The sequence below is a fragment of the Malaya genurostris genome, chromosome 3, assembly GCF_030247185.1.
Source record: "Malaya genurostris strain Urasoe2022 chromosome 3, Malgen_1.1, whole genome shotgun sequence".
NCBI lineage: Eukaryota > Metazoa > Arthropoda > Insecta > Diptera > Culicidae > Malaya > Malaya genurostris.
This window is the reverse complement of record NC_080572.1, coordinates 297735743-297757590: the sequence shown is the minus strand read 5'-3', so window position 1 is coordinate 297757590 and position 21848 is coordinate 297735743. Positions and strand designations below refer to the sequence as shown.

Genomic DNA, 21848 nt, shown 5'->3' with positions numbered 1-21848 from the left:
TAACTTTGCCAGATCCGGAATCACCGAAAAAGCGGTCTAAACATCGGAATGGAACTCACACCGATTTCTCAGATAAGGTGTTATTATCCCGTATAACATTTAATTTCATCGAGATCCAACTTCTAGGTCCGGAAATATAGGATAATGAGTACTGAAAAATAACCTCCACTGGGTTCACAATTGTTTCAATTTTAAGGTTTTTATACAAACTCGGCATTAACGGCTTCCTGTTCCGGAAGTAGTGATCTAAACTTCCAAACCGAAACTCACATCCATTTCTCAGAAATTATTTGAGGTTGGGGAACAAATATTAGCTCGACGGAGCCAAATCAGGTGAACAAGGTGGATGGGTAAGTAAATTGGTACCCTAAATCGTTGATTTTAACCATATGCTTCAGGTAAGGCAATGTCGTTCTTCAATCGTTCCACTAATGCACGCTAATACTTGCATTTTAATGGATTCAGCCAAACATGTGTCCGAATTGCGCTTGCGTTCGTCTTTCAAGTCCATAATTAGTATGGCAGTATATTTTTCTCATATGAAGAATCTTGACCAAACAATGACATGCTCGCGAACTTTCACTTTTCGATCACCCAGTTAAAATGTTATGTATTTTTTATTATTCTCGTTTATTTTTAACCCCGGTTTCAACCTCAATTTTTTGTATGGACACCGTCAGTGGTAGTGGAGTTTTGACCATCACGAAACTCTTAAAGTCATTTTTCCTGGTGTAATCAGCAGTATCAAAATAACCAAAATCAGCTGATTCTGTGCAATTCACTCGGTAAAGTTGGCTCATTTTGCCGATTGCCTATTGGATTGATGTATTCAAGTAGTATTGACAATCAGTTGAACCGCATTAAAAATAATACCGTATCGATAGTAGGCTCTTGACGCATTTTCGCGGAAGAAAAAGGTTTCAAATATTGTTCAATTTCGGTCCCACACAACGGTCTTTACTTGAAAGGATCTTTTACTACAGTTCACTATTTCAGCATGAAGTAAATAATTTAACCTGTTATAAAACTTTGCTTGTGTTACCTGTGATTGTCAACATGATCTCTTAGCAACGTTATCGATCGATGCCTTCGATAGCTCAGTTGGTAGAGCGGTGGACTGTAGTATGAGATTGTTTAGGATATATAGTAATCCATAGGTCGCTGGTTCAAATCCGGCTCGAAGGAGTGCAGTTTTTTGCCACACTGAGAGAAGAAAATACTTTAATTCGATTTCCGAGAGCGCTGCTCTGTGTACATACATGCAAGAAAGCAGCAAATAAGTTCAATGTTGCTTTTTTTTAAAGAAAAATACAATTTATTTGTAAAATTATACACGTTATACCGGTGCAGCACCAACAACAGTTTTTCATTGAGAACACTCGTGGAGTGTTTTGCTCGATTCGTGCAGTCGGGCAATCAAAACAGGTGCACTGTGTTTCATTGATTTGCATCGCACGAAAAAAATGCACTTTCGGAGCAATTCGCGGGCAACTATTTTGCACCCGTTTTCTTTTCCGAGCAGCATGCATGCAAAACAAACATTACAAAACCGTTTCATTGATCGGCTATCAGGACAAAACACTGGCACCTAGCGAGTGGAATCAATGAAAAACGACTTAAGTATCAAATCAGCAGGAAAACTCATTTTGCTTGTCGTGTGATTTCGAACGTGCTGTTCGATTTTAAACGTTGCTTTCAACATGCTTGCTATACCTACTTAATGAATTCATTCATTTGGCCTTCGCTTAAACATACGCATGCGTGTGAAGGGGAAAACTCGATGAAAGGCAAACGAGAAAAGGAAACGGAATTTTTACGCATTCTGCGTTCAAAGCCCTTTTATCACGCGACATCTCGTCTCCTTCGATAGCTCAGTTGGTAGAGCGGTGGACTGTAGTATGAAACATTTGAGATGTATATATAGTAATCCATAGGTCGCTGGTTCAAATCCGGCTCGAAGGATTTTTTATATAAGCAAAGCAATTAACAAAAAAAACATTTTTTTCAGTTAAAATTCGCGAGTTTATAACGCTTATTCGGATTATAACAATTTTTCAATCTACACAGAAACTACACCACCTACAATAAAAATATTCAGTGCTCGTCGGATTTCGAAGAAATTATTTCATCTCATAAACTTGTTTTGAATTTAATTTAATAATAATTGTTGGATATGCTTAATATTTAATGTTGTTAAGGTAAAAAAAATAACGTTTCCTTATATAGCAAGGAAAAACTTAGAAGTGTCACGAATAATGATGTAAAAATATATGTATAGAATTACGAAACTTTTGATCACATCCCTCAATAACAAGAATTAGTAGCATTTCAAGACGATTTTAACAATTTACACTGTTTCAATTATATCCACGTTACAGAACATAAAAAATGGGCTTGGCAGCAAGGACACCGATGATGATTCTCTACCTAAACTTTGAAAGGACGCTATTTCCAATTCTAGAAAAATGTCTACATTTCCTGGTTCAGCACTGTCTGCTTGCAGTTAAGTAGTAGTCTAGTAGTAACGTTAAACATTAGAAAATTTTTACATGAAATTAAACGATAGAATTAAAGAAAAATAAAATAAAAGTGCAATACGGTGGACCAACTTAGCGTATTCAGTTATTTTTTGTCCTCGATGGAAACCAAAGCCAGCAGTTTCAGCTCCAAATCCAGATGGGGATGCCGCTGGAAGTGCTCCCGCAGGGTATGTACAATCTTACAGTCCGAGTCTAGCTTAAGCAGTACCTTCTGGGGTCCCAAACCGACACCGGACACAACCTTGGATAGTTCCTTCAGGAATACCTTCCACCGGTCAGCCACTTCCGGCAAAACGATGGAAGGACCGGCACAATAAAAATGTTCCATACGGTCTATCAATGTTAGCACAGTCGTGAGAAGAAATTTACACTTGGGAATCAAGGGGAGAAGCTTATCGGAATTGAGAAAAGTGTCTAGCAGTGAAAGCAGATCGCTAACGTTCGAGTATTTGACGTGGCTTTCAAACTGGGCAAACAAAGGAGTTAACAGTTCTTCCGGATCGTCACGTTCGCGCTTGGACAGCAGAGCTAACGATGCCAGTATGATGCACCAAAGGTTCCAACGGAAGGGATGCTCCTTCAGCACAGACTGAATACGTTTCAGCAGAAGCTTGCCTTTCCGAACGGAGAGCACCAACAGAACACCTTCCGGTGTCAGTCCAGCAGACAGTTTATCAAACAACGAAGAGAAGGTGTCTTCCACTTCCTGTGTTCCGTCGATTCCGTTCCCTGTAAAGTTGTTCTGTTCGTCGACCTGCTGACCACGTTCCAGTGCCAGCAATCGTTCCCGTTCCTTCTTTTCTTTAAGCAACTGTTTCGCTTCGATCGCCAACGGATTGTTCAAGTCTTCCATCTTCAACAGAATCTTGTACAAACTCTCGACATGCAACAGAATTTGACGTGACTTCCGTTGGGATAGAACCTCGGAATTCACAACCACTCCGCTGGTGGCGCTCGTTTCAGCCACCACATCCTGATCGATGATCTTCCTGGGAGCAGTCACGCTACCGCATTGTAGCTTTCCAAGGGAGTTTTCAAACTGCAGCGGTGTGTAGTTTCGAGCCGGCACTTCCTTAATGTCCTGGCTTTTCTCCGAATTACGACGTTCACGACCGATTATACCGTTCCGTTGTAGCATTTGCTGTGTTAGCGGGTGATAAAATGTATTGTCCTTGTGCGCTTTGCTTTCTCGCTCATTGTCACCCTTCTGTCGTTCTTTCCTCTCGCGAAACACACAAAAATAGTAATCATTGTAGTAGGGAGTGTCCTTGTTCAGCTGGGACAATTGAATACCGAGCAGCCACTGTTTGTCTCGTTCACTCATCATGTTGGCATATTCATCATATTCACCCGAGCGGTTCAGTTTACCATTCACGTGTCGATTATGTTGCTGTAGATGATAGTTCTGTCGGTTGTTGTGCGGATATCGGTTAGCCTGGTTTTGTTGCTGGTGCTGCTGCTGCTGATGGTAACGGTGCTGGTTCAGCAATGGATGATTTTGTTGAATCTCTTGTACCAAACGCTGATTAAAATTGGCATGATTTTGCTCTTGAAAGTTTGGCGGAGGCACATTCAGCGGAAACAACGGTGGTGGTCCACTGCCGGGCGGGGGAACACTGGTGTGCAGCAGGTGCAGCGGAGGCGGAGCAATGTTCAGTGGCGGAGGAAAGTTCACTGGAATCGTCAGCGGCGGTTGAGCCATCATTGGTGGAACAGCAAAACCAGGCGGCGGACGCGGCAGTCCTAGATTCGGCCGGGATGGCTGTTGTGGATTCTCCTGCCGCGGTTGAGCCGGTGGTGGCAGCGAAAGTTGTGCCTGTTGTTTCATGTTTTGCTCGATCTCCTCCAGTGAGCACATGCGCAGCTGGCTGGGGTCAGGCAGTGAAAAGTTTGGCGGAAGACCGGCAAAGGCAGTTCCTGAAAAAAACCCGATAATTAGCTTGAAGGTTAACAATTATAATAATCTAACAAATCTACCTGGACCAGCTCTTATTTGCAAGTTTGTCCGCATTGCGGCTACAGGAGGTTTTGGTGTTTCCGGCTTACTCGTCATTGTCCACACGCTGGGATCCAGCTGTAGACGTGCCTCGGACTCGTTATCGTCATTCATTTCCAAATTGTCAATCCTTACACTGGAGAAATTCATATCTAAATCTGAATCCGGTCCGGAATCACCATCTCCACCTTCCCGCTGGTCCAACCGAACCAGATCTTCATGCAGTTCTTCCCAATCGCCTTCTTTGGCTTGTCCAAACGTTTCATCGTTAAGTGCATCGTACTCCTCCTCGGAATCTTCCGGTCCACCGCCGATCCCTCCACCACCGTCATCCTCCACCGGAAGCGAAGTGTCAAAGCCAAAAAATGAATCCGTCATGGCGGTCCCGGGTGATGGTGAAGCTGATAGTGACCAACAGGGCGCACAAGTTACAAATTTACGGCTTTGTTTATCCGTACACCGAGTCCGCACACACACCGAAATTGACAGCAGTAACCGAGACAAGGGCACAACGTTGTTACGGAACCTTTTGGTACTTTACCTGCGATTTTCCGGCATGAAACAATCACTACAATTGAGAAATCGTATTAAAAGTGTGCATTAAGTAGTGAACTTCCTTTATAGTTCAATATAATCACCTCGAAAGAGTTAACTTGGATTTAAAACGAGAATTAGTTACAGAATCCCGGAAAAAAACAATTAGTGATGAGATGGAGCAATGAACGAACTTTTTGACATTTGTGCAGTCTGACAGTTACTTTACGAGTTCAAGCGCGATGAACAATCGGCAGGGATGCCATTCTGATCGAGCGAATGCGATTTTACTACCGGTACGGATTTTCTAGCTACCCCGCATGGATTTTTTTCTACCCCTGCACAGAGTTTTAGCTACCTAGCCTAGGGCATCACACAATGATACATCATCCCAATTGGCATGGTTACCAATTACAGCTTTTTTAAAAATAAACATTAAATTGTTTCCTTTTGTAACTCATGATAAGTATCAAATTCCAGTATCCAGTACGATGAAATTATAACAGAAATAAACTCAAAACTACAATGTCTCATACGATCAATTGGAAGATATTAGGCCAGTAATCGTGAGCTAATAATAATAGTGAAAATTTATTGATCCTTCGCTAATAAGTGTGGACAAGCTCCGGTAAAATGCCATGGAAACAACACAAATTAGAAAGAAAGCAAAAAATTATTGATGCCTTCAGTGACTTTAGTGCTTCGTGGGATGAGAGTTAACACACTAAATAAATTCCTAGCAATAATTCTACCTAATTTTTATTTTCTTTTTTTTAAGAATCACTTAATATGAAGCAAAATTGCTCAATATCGTTCATACGGTAAGTTGATATTTTTCATGTAATGTATCGATCGTTGTTGTTTGTTTTGATTCGAATGATGATTAAACTGAAACTGACAGTGCACCAGAGATGCCAGGTAAAAATTCAGACAGAGTTGCAAAAGTATGTATATCCAAACAAAACCTGCAGTTAGCAAGTATGTTTTGCTGGCAGCAATTGCTCTATAAAGTATGAAACGCTAAACTTGACTTGACGAGTAAAAAAAAAAGTCTGCGAAAAACTCGATTTTCAAAAGTCTGCACAACAATTAATGTTTGCAGCACTACACTCAGGCAAATTGAGTAGTGAAAATCATAAGGCAAATCTTATGATGCATCAAAAATCACCAAAATCGAAATTTCATAAGATAAATATGAAAAATATACCTCTGCAATATACATCTTATCTATCACTATTATAGTTTTCATACGAACAACTTATGAACTTCACAATATATGAGAGAAGTTATGTTTATCATAGAATTTTCGCACAATGTTCCTAAAAATTTCGTATAAATTTCATAAGGCGTTTTATTGGAATTCCTGTTTTCGGGATTTCATAAGGCGATCTTATGATTCGCTTACGATATTCTTGTGGCTAAAAATCATACGAAATCATTATGAAATTCCATATATTTTTTGCCTGAGTGTATGTCCGAAATCTGCAGATTTACGGACAAATCTGCAGATCTGGCATCTCTGCAGTGCACCGACTTTATCGAGGGGGAACAGTGCGCTAGTTGAATAGCAGAATGGCTGCCAGTCACATTGAGGTTTCTATACCCTGTGAAAACTGAACGATGATCATTGTAAAAAATTGATGGCCAATAGCAGACCCTGTCAGCTTGGGGCGAAACCAATTTTCCAGCATATCATGTCAATTGTATGGGTGCGCAGTGCTGCTATTTTGGTGCGCACGAATTTGAAATTTCTCTCCCCTGCTTCTATGTACGAGATTCGATGCGGACTCGCCTGAGGGCACCATGTTCGCAAAAAAGGATGTTGCCAATGATTTGTTCGGGAAATGTCAGAGCTGGATATCTTGTTAATATGATGTCTTTGCCAATAGGGATGGTACTCGGAAGGCAAAGTACACACTTAAACATAATTTTGATTTCGGCGAATAAAAATGCTGAAAACGAACGGCAAAGCGATATTTTACTGAAATTTCGGTTAAGATAGCTTTTTCCAAAATTCTCGGTTTATTATTTCCGATTTATCGGCAATTTAAAATGTTCACTTATATACTGATATTCGGTGTTCACCAGCAATTGATCGTTTTGCCGAAATCAGCAAGTACCTGTAAGTATCAATTGATACTTGCGCAGCAATCATTTCAAAACAAAACAAAATTGCAGACTGTGGCATTATTTTATGATGCGCAGAAAGGTGTACATAAATTTGTTGTACCACCAGCAAGGATGGCTTTTATCGTATCAAAGAACGCTCACTAGCAACTCTTCATACGATTTAATCAGTACTATCAAAGAGAGACGGATATCATCGCAGCAACAAAAAACTGGCATGGTTAATTTAACATAGAATAAACACCAGTGCGAGAACGAATTTCTCTCGATAACTTGTCAGAGAATCAAAGCTTAGCTCGCTGCTGTGGGGATTCTCTCCGAAGCAACAAACGCTCGCTTATTCTCGTTTCGCGATTCTATTCTGTATGGGCAGTGGATAATTGCGATAGAATCATTTTATTATTGCCGCCTATTCTAACTATGTGCATATAACCTTCGTATAAGTTGTGTCTATGAAAATGTATGTAAATGTTCCACACAGGGGTTTTGAAATATTGCAGAATCATCAAATCGAATCATCGATTCGATTTTCTGCGATAATTGTCAACTTGCGATTCTCCCTCGGTAAATTCCACACAGCACCAATCATTATCAAACTGTAATTTTTTTAAGGGCTGTGAAATACTCAGAGTATGAAGTGAATCGAAGAAATGTAGAAAAATTCTCTCGCGATTCATGCATTGAGAGACTCGAGTTCTTGTAGCATCTTCTACCGGATTGAAAATGTTGTATATAATATAGATAAATATCGAGCAGCTTCTGTCAAATTATCGGCAATCACCAACACTGGCCACCAGTATACACATATTCCTTGTCACATAGATTGCCCTTTAACTTTCGAGAATTTTGGTTTACGTCAAAGAATTTCGAATCGATTTAGATCTTTGTAAACTTTATGTCTACGAATCTCTATTCAGCATTTTGCTCTTTCGCTTTCTGTTCTACTGTCCGATCTTTTAACTATTATTCTGTAAAGCCATTTTCGATCATATGGCTGAACCAATCACTCCTACATGTCGATCGAATCGAAATCAATCGTTCGAATCATCCCTGAATCAGAGTGACTAGTGATCCTAAAACCAGAGACCAGCAGTAAAAGATATCGTAGCTCTGGCAACAAGATTTACAAAACAAAAACTGTTGCATCGCTTGCATTTGAATTTGTGTGTGAGTGACTTTCTCAATATTCAAGTTTATTTGCTTGTAGAGTATCACACTTATAGGAAAGAACGAAGTGTTTAAATTCAGTGAGAAAAAAAACATAACGTATTTGTGAATTATTTCCCGATTTTTTTTAAATGTTTACTCTCTATTTGGTATCAACACTCCCCACTGACGGCGAACAACGAGCAACTATGCAATTGTAAACATGTACATTGGAACCGCTTTTGACAGTTCAATCGGAATCATAATAATATCACCGCTGATCTCTGGTTATAGGATCACTAATATCGTTTTCGTTTATTGATCAGAGCAGCCCAAGAGCTGACCCAGAGTCGCCAAATAACTTTTGAGATGCTTGTTTTAGCAACCTGGGGTCGTTCTAGATCGGACCTCAATCGCGTAGTTTCGGTCTGAAAATTTTCTCGGGTTTTTTCACGACAGCCATGCGAGTTTGTAATTTTTTTTATGAGTTGTTATTTAGGACGCGTACCACGTGTTCGTTTTACTTGGAGTCAGAGTCGCCCGCGTGCAGGTTCAAAACCGAAAACGGTATAAGAGTGACGACATCTCATCCATAATGTTAGCAACAGTTCAAAACATTTAACGCTGGTTTAAGCCACTCTAGTTTTTGTATGGAAAACTAGAAGTCAATCGGAATACAGAATTAATCGAAATATAGGAGTGAAAATCGTCTTCATCGATAAAAATCTTATCGGTGTCGCCCAATTTGCAAAAACATATATCGGTAAATACAACGTTTGAAACTCGTTCTTTATGAACAAAGGAGTTTTCAAAATATCGCAAAAATCTGATTAGAAATAGAAATAATTGCCTTTCGTGCAGCCCACCAGGGTCCCAAACCCCGCACATAGGGTCAGAAAGATTTTCTGGCCCGAAGAGGCGAATGACCTTAAGGTTAAAACCTCTAATTGAAACCAAAAAAATAGAAGAAATGAATGAGGTATTAAACTATTTACGGTCTTTTTTCATACTGTTCTTTCTGGCACACTTCTTTTTAAATTATTTACCGAACATTCAGAATGAATAAGTTCGATAGTCCCACGACAAAAGGGCCTAACTGCAAATGAGAGCCTCTCTTTGTGTACTTTCTCTTTTGATTATTACGGATCCATTATTGCAAATTCTCTAAAGTTTACAATTTAAATCGAATGCTTGTAGTTTTACCTTGAAAGTTTTGTGAAGAGTTATGCGTCAAATAAAAAATCAGTTCGGTAAATCGTGAAAGAAAAAGTAAACAAAGAGAAACTGTAATTTGCAGTTAGGCTCTTTTGTCGTGGGACGGTCGAATTGCTTAAATCGGACGGTGATGGTAAAGCGAATGTAACGTTTGCACGCATACAGATATAATGTTTTGATTCATTCGTTCGAAGTTGTTTTCATCTTTCGCAAACCGCTTATATGAAACGTGTTTTACTGCATACTGGACGATTCTGTCAGAATTCAATGAAAGGGAAAATAACACAAGAAAGCGAGAAGAGAACAGTGAAGGAAATAAAACACACACACTTAGTTTACTTTACCGACTTCAGTAAAATTTTACCGACTTTTACACAGCTGAACGTACAGTAATCTGTTCAGTATTTTATTAATTGACGAACGTTCAGTAAAACTGAAGTTTGTTCGAATTGTCATTTATAGCTGTACAGGTCAGCAAATGTTGATGGGGATGCAGTAAATATTGCTGTTTAGTCAGCATTTGTTTTACGTTGAAAAGTTACCGAACCAACGGTTAAACCAACTGATTGAATCAGTAATTTTTACAGTTCAGTGCAGCAGAAAATAAATTTTGAATGATTATATTATTTCATTTGAAATTTCGGAAAAAAATATCTTGAACAACTCTACGTCCGTTTTATTTTTGATTTAAAAAACATTAATTTTCTTTCATCTCATAACTTCGGCGAAAGTTTTCACCCGTTGAGAGTTCCAATACAATATAAAGTGTTCATAATGAACCAATAAAACAGTTTATCTGCAGGATGGCTTTTACAGTTGAATACTTCAAAACACTGTAAATTGTGAACGTCTTCGAATCCTTCAGAACCACATTTCGCTTTTTATCTTTCGCTTTCAGTTCTGAAAACTGAATTTTTACCTGTTTTTCTCGAAAGCCACTCTCGGCCATATATCTACACTGAGCCTAAATATCACCTAGAAGTTATCTGAACAAACATATAATATTTTTCCATGTAGCTTTACATATAACATCTATGTGCGTATCACTTAGATTCACGAAAGATGAATCAGATTGCATTCAATGGAATCACATAAATTTCATATGAAACATTAATAAGGCTTATTGTTTTGTTTCAATGTTGGTTATGTAAAATTGCATTCAAAGTTATAGAGATTTGACACACATTTTAAGTGTGTTAGAAATATCATTGATGCGAATAATAATCGTCATGTGATATTTAATTAAATCTCTTTTTTCAATGCATTCGCCTTTATTGTAGTCAAGAAAACTTATGACGTAACCAATTTACGAAAAATTATTATTGAAACAATATTTTCAAATTGCACAAATCTTAAAAATCGATTCCTCCAATCATGACCGTATTTGTAAATCGTCTTAAGCTCGTTAATGATTCAAAATCGTTAAAATGTGCTCTGAAATTATCGAGAGATTTAGTTACATATATTTCATCTTACATTTTTATTGAATTCACTCCTCATTGCTAGCAGAGATTTTTAGTACAAATCCAAATCTACAAGCAACTAATCCTTCAAACTCGTCATATTGGAAGTGTATTGAGCGCTACTGCTTTTTTCATATGTGAAAAGCACATAACATTTATTAGACCGAATAGATAAATTTATTTAAATATAATCGTATGCATATGCATTCGTTCTATTATATTAGTTATTGAATATTATCGACGTGTTACAATGAATATTATGTGTTCCGCATATAACTTTTAATGGATACACATAACTTGAATGGGTTTGTTAGCAAATCGGTATCGTGTGATCTTTTTAGTGATTTTAATGGGATTTCTTGTTTCAGTGGAGAACAAGAATGTTGTCATCTGTGAACCCAACATTAAAAAAAAATCATTAAAAATTTAAAAAAAATCATGAAAAATTTTCTCTAATATGATCATATGTTTCGATCTAATGTGAGATTTCGTTCGATTGTGGGGAAAAGCACGGTGGAGTAAGTTTATATCAAACTTGCTCTTCAACAAGCATAAAATCTCCCCTTCTTTAGCATCAACAGATTACAATCATCTAAATAATACATTTAACGTAATTATAGATGTTTTATGAGAAAAGTGTTCTTTCTGGCAACACTGCTGTTGAACGTACTTTCAGAATGAATGAACGGCTGGAATCGACTGGCGGTCTTATCAGGATAGTATGGTTTGCACGCACACTAATGCATTGTTTTGATTCATTCGTTTGAAGCTGTTTCACTCATTTCTGAATCCTTCATTTGAAAGCGCATATTGCAATAGAATTTAATAAAAATAACGAAATGAAAACCTACAAAAATGTGAAAAGATGATTACAGTTAAGAAAAAAACAAAACAATTGGTATTCATTGAAATTTTATTCTTTTGGTTCACTTTCAGTAAAGTCCTTAAAAAATATATACACATTCCATTGGAAAACTCTAAAAAAACTTTAAAATCACAACATTGATGTTCTTCAAAATAAAACACCACTATGCTTCCTCTACGAACTACTAATACTACTAACACTACTGCAGTACACAAATCCTTGCTTGCTTTAAATTATGCTTTTATACTTATTCATCTAATTGACTCGATTAGTTTCATCCTTAAAGTTAAAGCTCTCGGTTCTCCAACCTTTGGAGGCATGAATAATTCGCTTTTGGTATCAAAAATATAAATCTTTGTTCGTTGCCCTATTTTACACTAACAATAAATAGCCCTATCTACTTTCGGTTTCTGTACAGGAACGATTGAAATCCTTTTTTTTGTCCTATAAACAACAAAGTATTGACAGATGTGTTGCATCCTCTGTGATAATGTAAAGTTTCAAAATGATTTCTTGAAATCCATGCGTTTCGTCGTTCTATCATATCGTTTACATATATAACCTCTCAATTGCATCAAGAGATAATTTACGGTTTCTTTGTAAAATTTCAGAAATCTAGAAAGTTAGTTCTATCACTTTGGTATGTTACAGAGATCGTGATCTGTACGAGTAAAACCCACCAACAGATATCCTGTCCCATATGGTCTAGTGGCTAGGATATCTGGCTTTCACCCAGAAGGCCCGGGTTCGATTCCCGGTATGGGAAATTTTTTTTCCATGTATAATTTTTATTTTCTAGCAAGCCATTTCAGCACCCCAAGGCCGGTAAGGTTTGGAAGAATTATTATTGTTGTAGCTATTGGAGGTCGCACTGTACCCATGGGTCGAAGTGCTGACCGGGTATTGTGGGTTTCCGTAGCCAACACTAGCGGAAATTCCTCTGTTTGGGTGCAGGTTCGAGATATCGGTGTACGTTGGTCCGTTTGGATCTGTCGACTGGGTTTGCTGTGGCTGCTGTTGTTGCTGCTGCTGCTGCTGGGAATGCTGGGCCTGGTGAGCATTGGCATCGTGCTGGCTCGTGTAGAGATCATGTGAGCTGACCGTGGCACTTGTTGCATACACTGATGAGTGGAGTGTGTGCGGCACCTGATGGGCCGATGCATGCGACAGATTCGACTGGTCGTGTGTCGGGATGGTGCCAACCTGTGGAATGTACGCCGCCGACGCCGTGGCAGTCTGTGGTGCATAGTTCTGATGATAGTAGCTGGTTGACGGTGGATAGGCTGGCTGGTAGGAATTACTGTGCGACCAGCCGGGGCTGGCATTTGCTTTGGTGGTTAGCTCACGTTGCGTCAGAAAGCACTGCAGGTGTGACATCAGTCGTAGACGCAGCGGATCCTGAACGTCCATCCCTTCGATCGAGACTAGATAGCGGGCTACTTCGGCAACGCACTCCCGAAACCCAATGATGTGGTAATCCATTGCGAAACGTTGCGGATCGTAGCTGGAGTCGTCCAATCCTGGCAAAACGATAAAACAGATAAAAGTACCGCCATTAATGACCGTGGTTTATGACTGCACCTTTCTAAGCATTTCAATAAAAGTAATAACATAATAATCCTACTTAACAGGTCCCAATCTACCCATAAATATCAATTTCGACCGGCCGGCCGAATCCCGGGGGCCTCGCTGTGTTTTATCTCGGTACTCTCGTGTCAATTTGATTTTTTCCCCGTTCCCACGAAACGGAACCGAATCTCAAAACTATAGAGCACATATTTACACACCACTCGGGTCGGCCAGCAGCAGCAGCAGCAGCAGCAGCAATAGAAGGAACGAATGAACGAGAAAAAAATATCTCATGCATAATTCCTTCCCCCTATTTCAATTTTGGTATTATTCTACCGTCGTGTGTGAGCGCCGCCATATTCCTTCTTCCATTCCCACTGCAGGCACTTTGGCAATTGGCTGCATTTAGCCTATCTCGTTCTAGCCATTTCCCACAGTTTCGGTTCGGTAGTCGGATCGAGCCGGAATACATTCCTGGGAAGAAGGGTGAAAGTCGATTCTCGTGCACCGCGCGATAATGTTTTGATGATGATTTCACATATCAAACAATATGTAATGCATTACGGGCCGTATCAGACGGAGGGGGGGGAAAAAGCCGACAATCATGGGAGAAGCGAACGGAACGGAACGGGATCGGCGGGTAGTGAGAGGGTGGATTTGGTGGTGGGAAGTCATTAATGTATCGAAGAAAAAAAAAACATTATCCGCCGTGTTCCCACACTGGTTCGCGATCCGGAACGGGAAAGGACTCGCCACAGTCAGTACCGAAGAAGCCTTTTGCCTGATGCGCCGTGGGAGAGCGATTAGCGGCGCGAAAATTGTACCAGCAGGAATAAGGAGGATAAACGCCAATAATGGGGGTAAGCATTAGCTTCCTTCTTTTTTTTTCTCTCATTTTTGGCTGTTGCTGTTGTTGTTGTTGTTGTTGTTGTTGTTTTTGACTGAGGGCCACTCTATATCTTGCTAAAAAGAACGAATATAAAGATGATGAGTAACCCATTTTCTGATTCAGCTCGTTTTTTATTTTACTAGCGGTTGGTCTCGGAATGGGCTCTTCACACGATAGCACGAATTATGTTTTGGGATGCGGAGCTCGGACATCACTTTTTAGATCGGCAGTAAAATTAAATGGATCACTCGATACTGAAAGGTGCGAGATTTCACCGAATTGCTCTGGTTCCACTATATAATTAATGATATTAATGGATTCTATCATTATTAATTTTCGGAAATTCTGAAAACCGATTGACACTCCATCACTGAGAAATGGAACATGCAGAACGCATGGCTTTCTAGCGTTGATAGAAAATTTTGCAACGTATGACAACGTACATGCGAAAAATTCAATGGTAACTAGATTGAACTAGGTAACCCGTTTGGACAACTCTCAAAACAACTGTACAGTCTTAAGGTCGAACCGCACATGGCCGACGCCGTTATCGCCGAACTTTTTTTTCGCTCTTCGGTTATTTTAATATAATCAAAGTTGTCATTAATCCACCTACAAGTGAGTTAAAAAAATTTTCGCATACAATACGAGACAGAGCATTTATGTCTTTGGAAAAATTGTAGATCATGTTCAAACAAGATAACATGCCGAAGATGTGTACACTTTGAAATACATTGGTGTCGAGATATGATGCATTGTTTATTAGAGATCCCCAAAATAAAGTTTTTCTATCATAACTTTTTTCAATGACTTTTTAGAATTTTCGGATGTTCTAAAATTATATTTTAATTATTAAAATACATATTTTTGTCGAAGACTGCAATTTTTTTAAGTACACTAATTAAAAAGTTTTTAAGAAATTTGATTACAAAATACTACATATTCAAGTATCAATATCTCGAAAATGTGGAAATAAGTGGAACCAATTTCAACAAAGTTTGAAAGTATGAGCAGAACACTATCAGAAAAATTAGTAGTCAGTCAGTATATATTTAGCACCTACATATTATTCATTAACCATGCAACTTAAATTCAATATTTATCAAAGTAAGCGAGAACAAAATAAACAAGAACGGGGGAGGTCTCCTGATACAGTGTTCCTTACAATCAAAAATTAAATACAAACCGCTAAACTACTTTAGGAAATTCTTTTTGCTTTTGTCTGAAGTTTTCAACTGATTCTATTTTCTCGCTTACTTAAATATAAAATGAAAGATATTGAATTTAAGTTGTATGGTTAATGAATACTATGTGGGTGCTAAATATATATTGGGGAGTTGCTTTTTTAAAAGTGTGTTTTCATATGAATCTTTTATGCGGTTTTTATGCAACATTTTTTATGCGAATTTTCAGAGTTATGCGGTTTTTTTATGCGAAGTTTCAGTTATGCGGTTTTTTATGCGGTACGTAAACTCGCATAAAAAAAGACTTCAGTATACTGTGCATTGAGATGGTTTTAGTATTAATGATAAAATTTTTAATTTGTTTGCGTATCACTTCTACCCGGGATCAGTAAGATTGTTTTTCTTTATCTGAGAGCCCCTCCTGGGATGGAGTTATGACAACACTATACAAATGAATCGCCTTATACAAGTCTGAAGGATTTTATACTTGACAGTTACATCAGCGTTAGCACGTGCATCCACCAATATTTGGCGCAGCAAGCCTTGACCTCGAACGAGGGCAAGCAGTATCTGACATCGGCCTCTTTCGATTACAAGCCGCTGAGATTAGTGATGTCTGATGTTTCGTATTAATCGATTATTAGGTCGACTAGTGTAATCGAATTTTATTACGCACTAATCGATTAATGCAATTAATCGACCAAATAAATAAAGCAAGCAAAAATATAAGAAAATGTGGTTGAAATGTGGAATTCAGAACCGCGATTCTATTCTACCTATATTCTGAGCTTCATTTCAGGTTTAGTTTTGTTGACGTAGGAACTGAATGCTAATTCCGGATTCTGGAACTGATTTTTTGACTAGGTTTGGGAACTGTATATCCTTAATTTACATTCGGAATTCTGATTTCACTTCATAATTCTGGTACATCCATTTTCAGCTTTTATATTTAGAATTTAAAACATGTATGCTAGAACTAGATTCAGAACTTGGATTCTAGTACCAAAACACTGCGTGACACATTATGCTTACTTCATTAACAGATCAATGCAAACAGTAATCAATTAAAAAATGATCTTCTTTCACATTAAAAACAGAACAAACCGATGACGGTGATCCTGAGAACACTTTTATACCACACTGTGGTAACATGAATTTCAAAGTCTTGTGTTAACTTATGCCAATTTCAACCAATCGTCAGCTGATCAACTGACTCTAAAAGTGAATACAAAGTTGTTTGGCTCTGTCCTAGAGCTCAACCTTAGGCTGCAGAGCGCGAGAAGCTAGCTTGATACTGAAAACATATTTACAGCAAATCCCAGCATGCCTCTCACTTTTGGTCTGCTAACGTCTGTCACCTGCTCTGCTCGGCTTCTCGCGCTCACTCACCTAAGGCTAAACGTTATCTACAAACTGATACAGATCTCGATTAATTGATTGCTATTAATCGATTAGCTCGATGAGTGGCACTGTCGTTAATCGATTACAAATACTCGATTACATGCCCATTCAATGTTACTCTCAAGTGAGTAACTTGTACTCACTTTTGCTTATTTAATTCAAATGTCAAAAAGTGAGTAATATTGTTTGAGAAGACTGAGTAACTTCTACTTAGTTTTTAAATTGACAACAAGTTTTTCTCACAATGCTATGAAAATGTTGTGTGAAAATTTACGTTCACTGAACTATTCCCTTTGTCGGAGGCGGAACCAGATTATAAGGGCACATTATCGAAATGCTTACTGTACACCTCACGGCAATTCGCGCAGGTTGAAGACAGTAAGAAAGTGTTCAATCATATAGCAAGTATTTTATTTATTTTTTCTGTATAAGAATACATCAGAGCATTTCTACGAAATGCCAGAACGTGGGCAACGTAGGAAGGCAGACGGATCCTTTCCAATGACCGATGAACAGGTAGCGGCTTCCTTCATTCCTTGAATAGAAGTAAGTTAGTATTTGTTCGAAGCAAAGAATTCCTTATTCAATTCGAATGATATTGGGTAATATTTACTCACTCGAGCTAATTTTCCCATTTGTAGCACTGAGTAAATGTTACTCAGAAATTGACAAATACCATATTTACCCAAAAGTGAGTGAACAAGCTTTACTCACTATAGAGTAGTTCAACTTTCAACGAAAGTGACTGAAATTGTACTCACTTGAGAGTAACATTGAACGAACGTGTCCTTTAGTCTTTTAATCGATTATTTTGATTAATTGAGTAAAAAAATACATCACTAGTTGAGATGGTAAGACGTGATTTCGGTGAACCTGATTCCCTACGTTCCATCGGCAGAATTCGTTTTAAATAACATTGAACATCTATTATTGAATCTACACACAATCGCACGAAAGCAACGAAAAAAAAACGCAATCAGATGTGAAATTCAAGTTATTGATCATGATCATTCAATCTGAATCGTTTGGATAAACAACGTTATGTACATCTCATTTGACAGTCATTTTCACCGTACCGATTACAGTTGACAATGATTTTAGTCAGTCGTTCAAGGTCATTTGACATGACTGACAAATTGCAATTATCTGCTTATTACTGTCAGTTTTGGTTTTTTTTCGGAACCATTTTTTGTGAAGTCTCAAATATCAATCGTGATTTGTTGCTTGAAATATAAATCATGTATCGAGTGTTAGGTGTTGAGTGCAATTTGTCTGTAAAAAAACCTTCACAGGTACGTGCAATCGAATAAGTGAAATGTTTGCCCGGAAGGTTGGAAGATACAAAAAACATCATTCGACATATACAATTAGAGTGCAACATTCGAAACTCACTTCACTGTTCCACGTAAAAACGTTTTTACGCACAATCGCTTCAAATGCGCACAAATTCACAAATTTACAAATCGATTTAGAAACTTATATATGAATATACCTTAACACATGCGAAAAACATCAAAACAATTTGCATGCAGTTTCAACAAGACTGTCCTTTTTAGCCTTTTAATGGATTGTTTTGCTTTGACACTTCTTATGAGTTTTTGGTCAATAAACTTGTTAATAAAACCAATTTCATTTTTGTTTTATTTGTGCTGTCCTTCAGTAATGATGGTGATAGATAAATAGAAACAAATTTTCTGATTTTAATAACAAAATAAGTTGTCAATGAGCATTTCGTGTTGGATTGAAATATTGCTGGTCCAGGATATTCGCCAACTAAACACATGCTCTAAAAATAAGAGTAAGTAAATTCTCAATTTTCATAGTTTTTTTGGAAATTTTGTTGTTAAAATCAACTAATTCAGAAACAGTAATACGAATTAGGCACAGATCTAATTTCGGTCGTTCCGTGTGTAGTTGAAACTGCAGGGAATTCAAGAAGACATTGTTAATCCAAACTTGCCATCAATCCGTCAATACAATGTTTAAAATTCTTTTCAATTTTTTGAGTGTCGGTTGTAACATTTAAAATACATATTTAACATTATAGATATGTGTTAAAATCTATTCAAGGAACAATAGTTTCTTTGCAAGAGATTTAACCTGTCCTTTCATACGATTAGGAAATTCCAAGTCCACTTTAATATTATAATCAAAAGTCGAATAATCTCACTGTGTATTGAACAAAACCTACTGCTCAAACCATAGCTGAAAGTCACAAGTGGCCAAAAGAAACGATTCCCGCTGACAAGCAACAAGGGTCCTCTCGTCGGTGGCTAATCGTGGGAAAAAGGATACCGGATGTATTAAGTTCCTTTCCCTGTCTGCCGGCGGAGACCGAAGATAAACATCTTGCGCGTCGAACGAAACAAAACAGAGGGAACCGTAAGTCAATGCGGGAACAGGAGTCCCCGTATTTCGTGGCAGAGAGAACATGGCTTCGTTAATTATGTAAGTGGAATTATGTTTCAAGGAAGTAAAGTCCTTGGTCAAGCAACAGATGGTCGGTGCCTTTTCGGTTTCCCTTTCTTTTTTTTTTGTAGGGGTGCAGCAGCTTCCTGAACTCACAAGAAAGGAGATACTGGACCATGGATTGGCTCTAGGCGATACGGTTTATCTCAAATTACGAGTGACTCAGCGTGAGAAAATCGAAAGTAAATGGAAAATGAATAGAAGCAATTAGAAAAAATCTTCACCTCTTGCATGCAGTTGCTTCAGATGGTCCACGGTGAGCTGCAGGATCTCGGCCTTCTCCAGCTTGGCGGATCCTTGCTTCTCGTACGCACTCGGTACCAACCGCTTCAGTTCCGAGAGGGAGGAATTGATCCGGTCCCGGCGTTTCTTCTCGATGACTCCACGTCGTCGCTTCCGACTTAGCAGTTGACAGCTGTCCGAACCGCCAGGTGAGGTGCTGTGCGTGGGAAAAAAGTAACATAGGAAAGCAAATTAGTTAGTGGATGCATGGATGCATGGCCACAGCCAAAGTGAGTCCAAAGTCAATCCCGTAGGGAGACGTGGGGGGAGACTTGGTAACATAATATATGACTTCTTTTTTCCATTTCGTTACGCACCCTTATGCATGTGAGTCCGAATGTGCTTGGTTTAGTTCCCACCGACCGATAAAACGAAAAAAAAATGTAGAATGAATTCCCGAGGGGCCTGGGAAGGTCGATGGTGTTTGCCGACGGCAGCACGGAATAACATTCCCTGTGAGACAATGTTTTTTTCTTTTGTTTTTGCATTCGCTTTGGTATTCCGCAAACAACGCGTTGGCTTTAATTTCAATCGTGTTGTTTTACGCTTACGGTACTGTGTAAATATTCTGCAATTGTTGAACATTTTATCAGTCTTTTTGTTTCAAATGTGCCTCACCCCACCTTAGTTCCCTTCTAAACCTCTTAGAAATGTATTGGTAACTCGTTTTGTAGCACTTATTTTTTTTTTCTAATCATTCAAATGTATAAACCAAGAAAGGAATGGAAAACTAAGAAATGCCCTCAATCAACACTAAATACTGGGAAAGTGTTTGAAATTCGTTATAAACACTTATTCAGCAAAAGTTTTTTTTACCAATCAAAAATTATCAAATTCCGTTTTAATGCGAAAATTGCACTTTTTTATCGTACCAAAGTAATGAATAGTTTTGATGCCAAATTTATCAACTTCAAAAATTGCTGACTACGTTTTAAAACGATAAAAATTTTTGCTAACTTTTGTCCCAACAATTCCGAACAGTTACAAGTCCCATCGTTTCGGAAGAAAATCTCTAATCCATAAACCAAACAAAAACCGTACTCACTGCTCTTTGCCGGATTCCTCCGAGTAAACATCATCGTCCGAGAGTGACTCCGAGAGAGTCCGTTTGGCGCCCTTGGAGGACGGCGGTGTCCACGTGTTCTGGTTGTGGTTGGGCGTCGAGGAGGCCACCGGTATGCCGGCCGTCGAGTAACCCCAGTGCAGCGGTGTGTTCTGATGGTGGTGATCCATTTTAGGTTTTTTTTTTGTTTTTTTTCTCCCGTCACTCAGTATGAATTCACTGTTAGAAAACTTTTCACGCGTTCGTTCGGTTTTTATTTTTTTTTTCGAATTAAATCGCACTGCCACTAAAATCGTCCGCCAATTTACTGCGTAATTAGTAGTACTACTAGTACGCAAAAATTTTTCTGCTTTCACTTTGCGAAAACTGTGTTGGAAAATTTTTCACAAGTCCTCGTCCTGCTGACCCGTTAGTTTAGTCGAGTGGTGGTTAAGGATCTCCCGTTAGGCACTGTTTTCTTTGTGTGTTTTCCGGTTTTTGCGACCGTGAGGCCTACACGTGACTTGTCATGTGTACAAACGACGTCCGACTGATTTAATGACGTATGCCGAACGCATGCAATGCATGTGCCATCCCCACTCCCGGGCAATGTTTATGATTTTTATCGTTCGTGGAAGGAAACATACCGTCAACGGTGGCAAACACCGAAAACACGGTTCTTGGTAGAGAGAGGGAGAATGCAGGAAAGTGAGAGGATGAACCCTATGTTTATACTCTCGACATCACAGCAGGCGCCCGACAGGCGTTCTCGCTGGCAGCATGTTCTCAACGGGAAACAGCAGGAAATCCACCGGCGAGAGTTCGACGAGGCAATGAACATCCAACATCGTTCGTTCATTTTTCCTTTGGTGGGAGAACCTATCGGCATGCGAGCGCATTCATTTCCTCATCCCCACTCCCTTGCAAACTAATGAACAGCATTCATTGCATCCCGATGAGAGCGAGCGTATGCGAAACCGTACGCATGCACGTGCTGCTACTAAAGCCTAGAAGCGTGGCGGACTAGCGTGTGATGGCAAGGGAAAGAGTGCGCCGTCTCTCTCTTTCTCGCAACTAGCTTTGGTGGGCGGTTTTGGGTGGAATGTCCGGAGATCAGCAGAGAGGA

General features: G+C 38.9%; 2 protein-coding genes and 3 non-coding genes across 5 annotated transcripts; 3 read left to right on the top strand and 2 right to left on the bottom strand.

Moving 5' to 3' along the window:
• Positions 1 to 1086: 1086 nt before the first annotated feature.
• On the top strand, positions 1087 to 1185 carry Trnay-gua (transfer RNA tyrosine (anticodon GUA)). Its single transcript has 2 exons — positions 1087 to 1123; positions 1150 to 1185. It is a non-coding gene; the product is annotated as a tRNA-Tyr (tRNA).
• Positions 1186 to 1860: 675 nt separating this feature from the next.
• Positions 1861 to 1962, top strand: Trnay-gua (transfer RNA tyrosine (anticodon GUA)). The gene is made up of 2 exons: positions 1861 to 1897; positions 1927 to 1962. It is a non-coding gene; the product is annotated as a tRNA-Tyr (tRNA).
• A 176-nt stretch (positions 1963 to 2138) lies between these two features.
• Positions 2139 to 5311, bottom strand: LOC131436761 (protein PAT1 homolog 1-like). Its single transcript, XM_058605662.1, has 3 exons — positions 5175 to 5311; positions 4518 to 5104; positions 2139 to 4457 (listed from the first exon to the last, which is right to left on the bottom strand). The coding sequence occupies exons 2-3, from the start codon at positions 4912 to 4914 to the stop codon at positions 2623 to 2625; spliced, it is 2232 nt and encodes a 743-aa protein (XP_058461645.1). The 5' UTR covers positions 4915 to 5104; positions 5175 to 5311; the 3' UTR covers positions 2139 to 2622.
• Positions 5312 to 11951: 6640 nt separating this feature from the next.
• On the bottom strand, positions 11952 to 21848 carry LOC131437965 (hairy/enhancer-of-split related with YRPW motif protein). The gene is made up of 3 exons (XM_058607671.1): positions 20726 to 21848; positions 19623 to 19837; positions 11952 to 13406 (listed from the first exon to the last, which is right to left on the bottom strand). The coding sequence occupies exons 1-3, from the start codon at positions 20911 to 20913 to the stop codon at positions 12682 to 12684; spliced, it is 1128 nt and encodes a 375-aa protein (XP_058463654.1). The 5' UTR covers positions 20914 to 21848; the 3' UTR covers positions 11952 to 12681.
• Trnae-uuc (transfer RNA glutamic acid (anticodon UUC)) lies at positions 12581 to 12652 on the top strand. Its single transcript has one exon. It is a non-coding gene; the product is annotated as a tRNA-Glu (tRNA).

Bases quoted from the DNA above. Each gene is read 5' to 3' on its own strand.
- LOC131437965 (XM_058607671.1), bottom strand. From the start codon at position 20,913: ATGGATCACCACCATCAGAACACACCGCTGCACTGGGGTTACTCGACG. The intron at 19,838-20,725 runs GTGAGTACGGTT...TCCCACGCACAG, and splicing joins GAGGAATCCGGCAAAGAGCA to CACCTCACCTGGCGGTTCGG. The intron at 13,407-19,622 runs GTGAAGATTTTT...TCGTTTTGCCAG, and splicing joins GAAGCAACTGCATGCAAGAG to GATTGGACGACTCCAGCTAC.
- LOC131436761 (XM_058605662.1), bottom strand. From the start codon at position 4,914: ATGACGGATTCATTTTTTGGCTTTGACACTTCGCTTCCGGTGGAGGAT. The intron at 4,458-4,517 runs GTAGATTTGTTA...GGTTTTTTTCAG, and splicing joins GCAAATAAGAGCTGGTCCAG to GAACTGCCTTTGCCGGTCTT.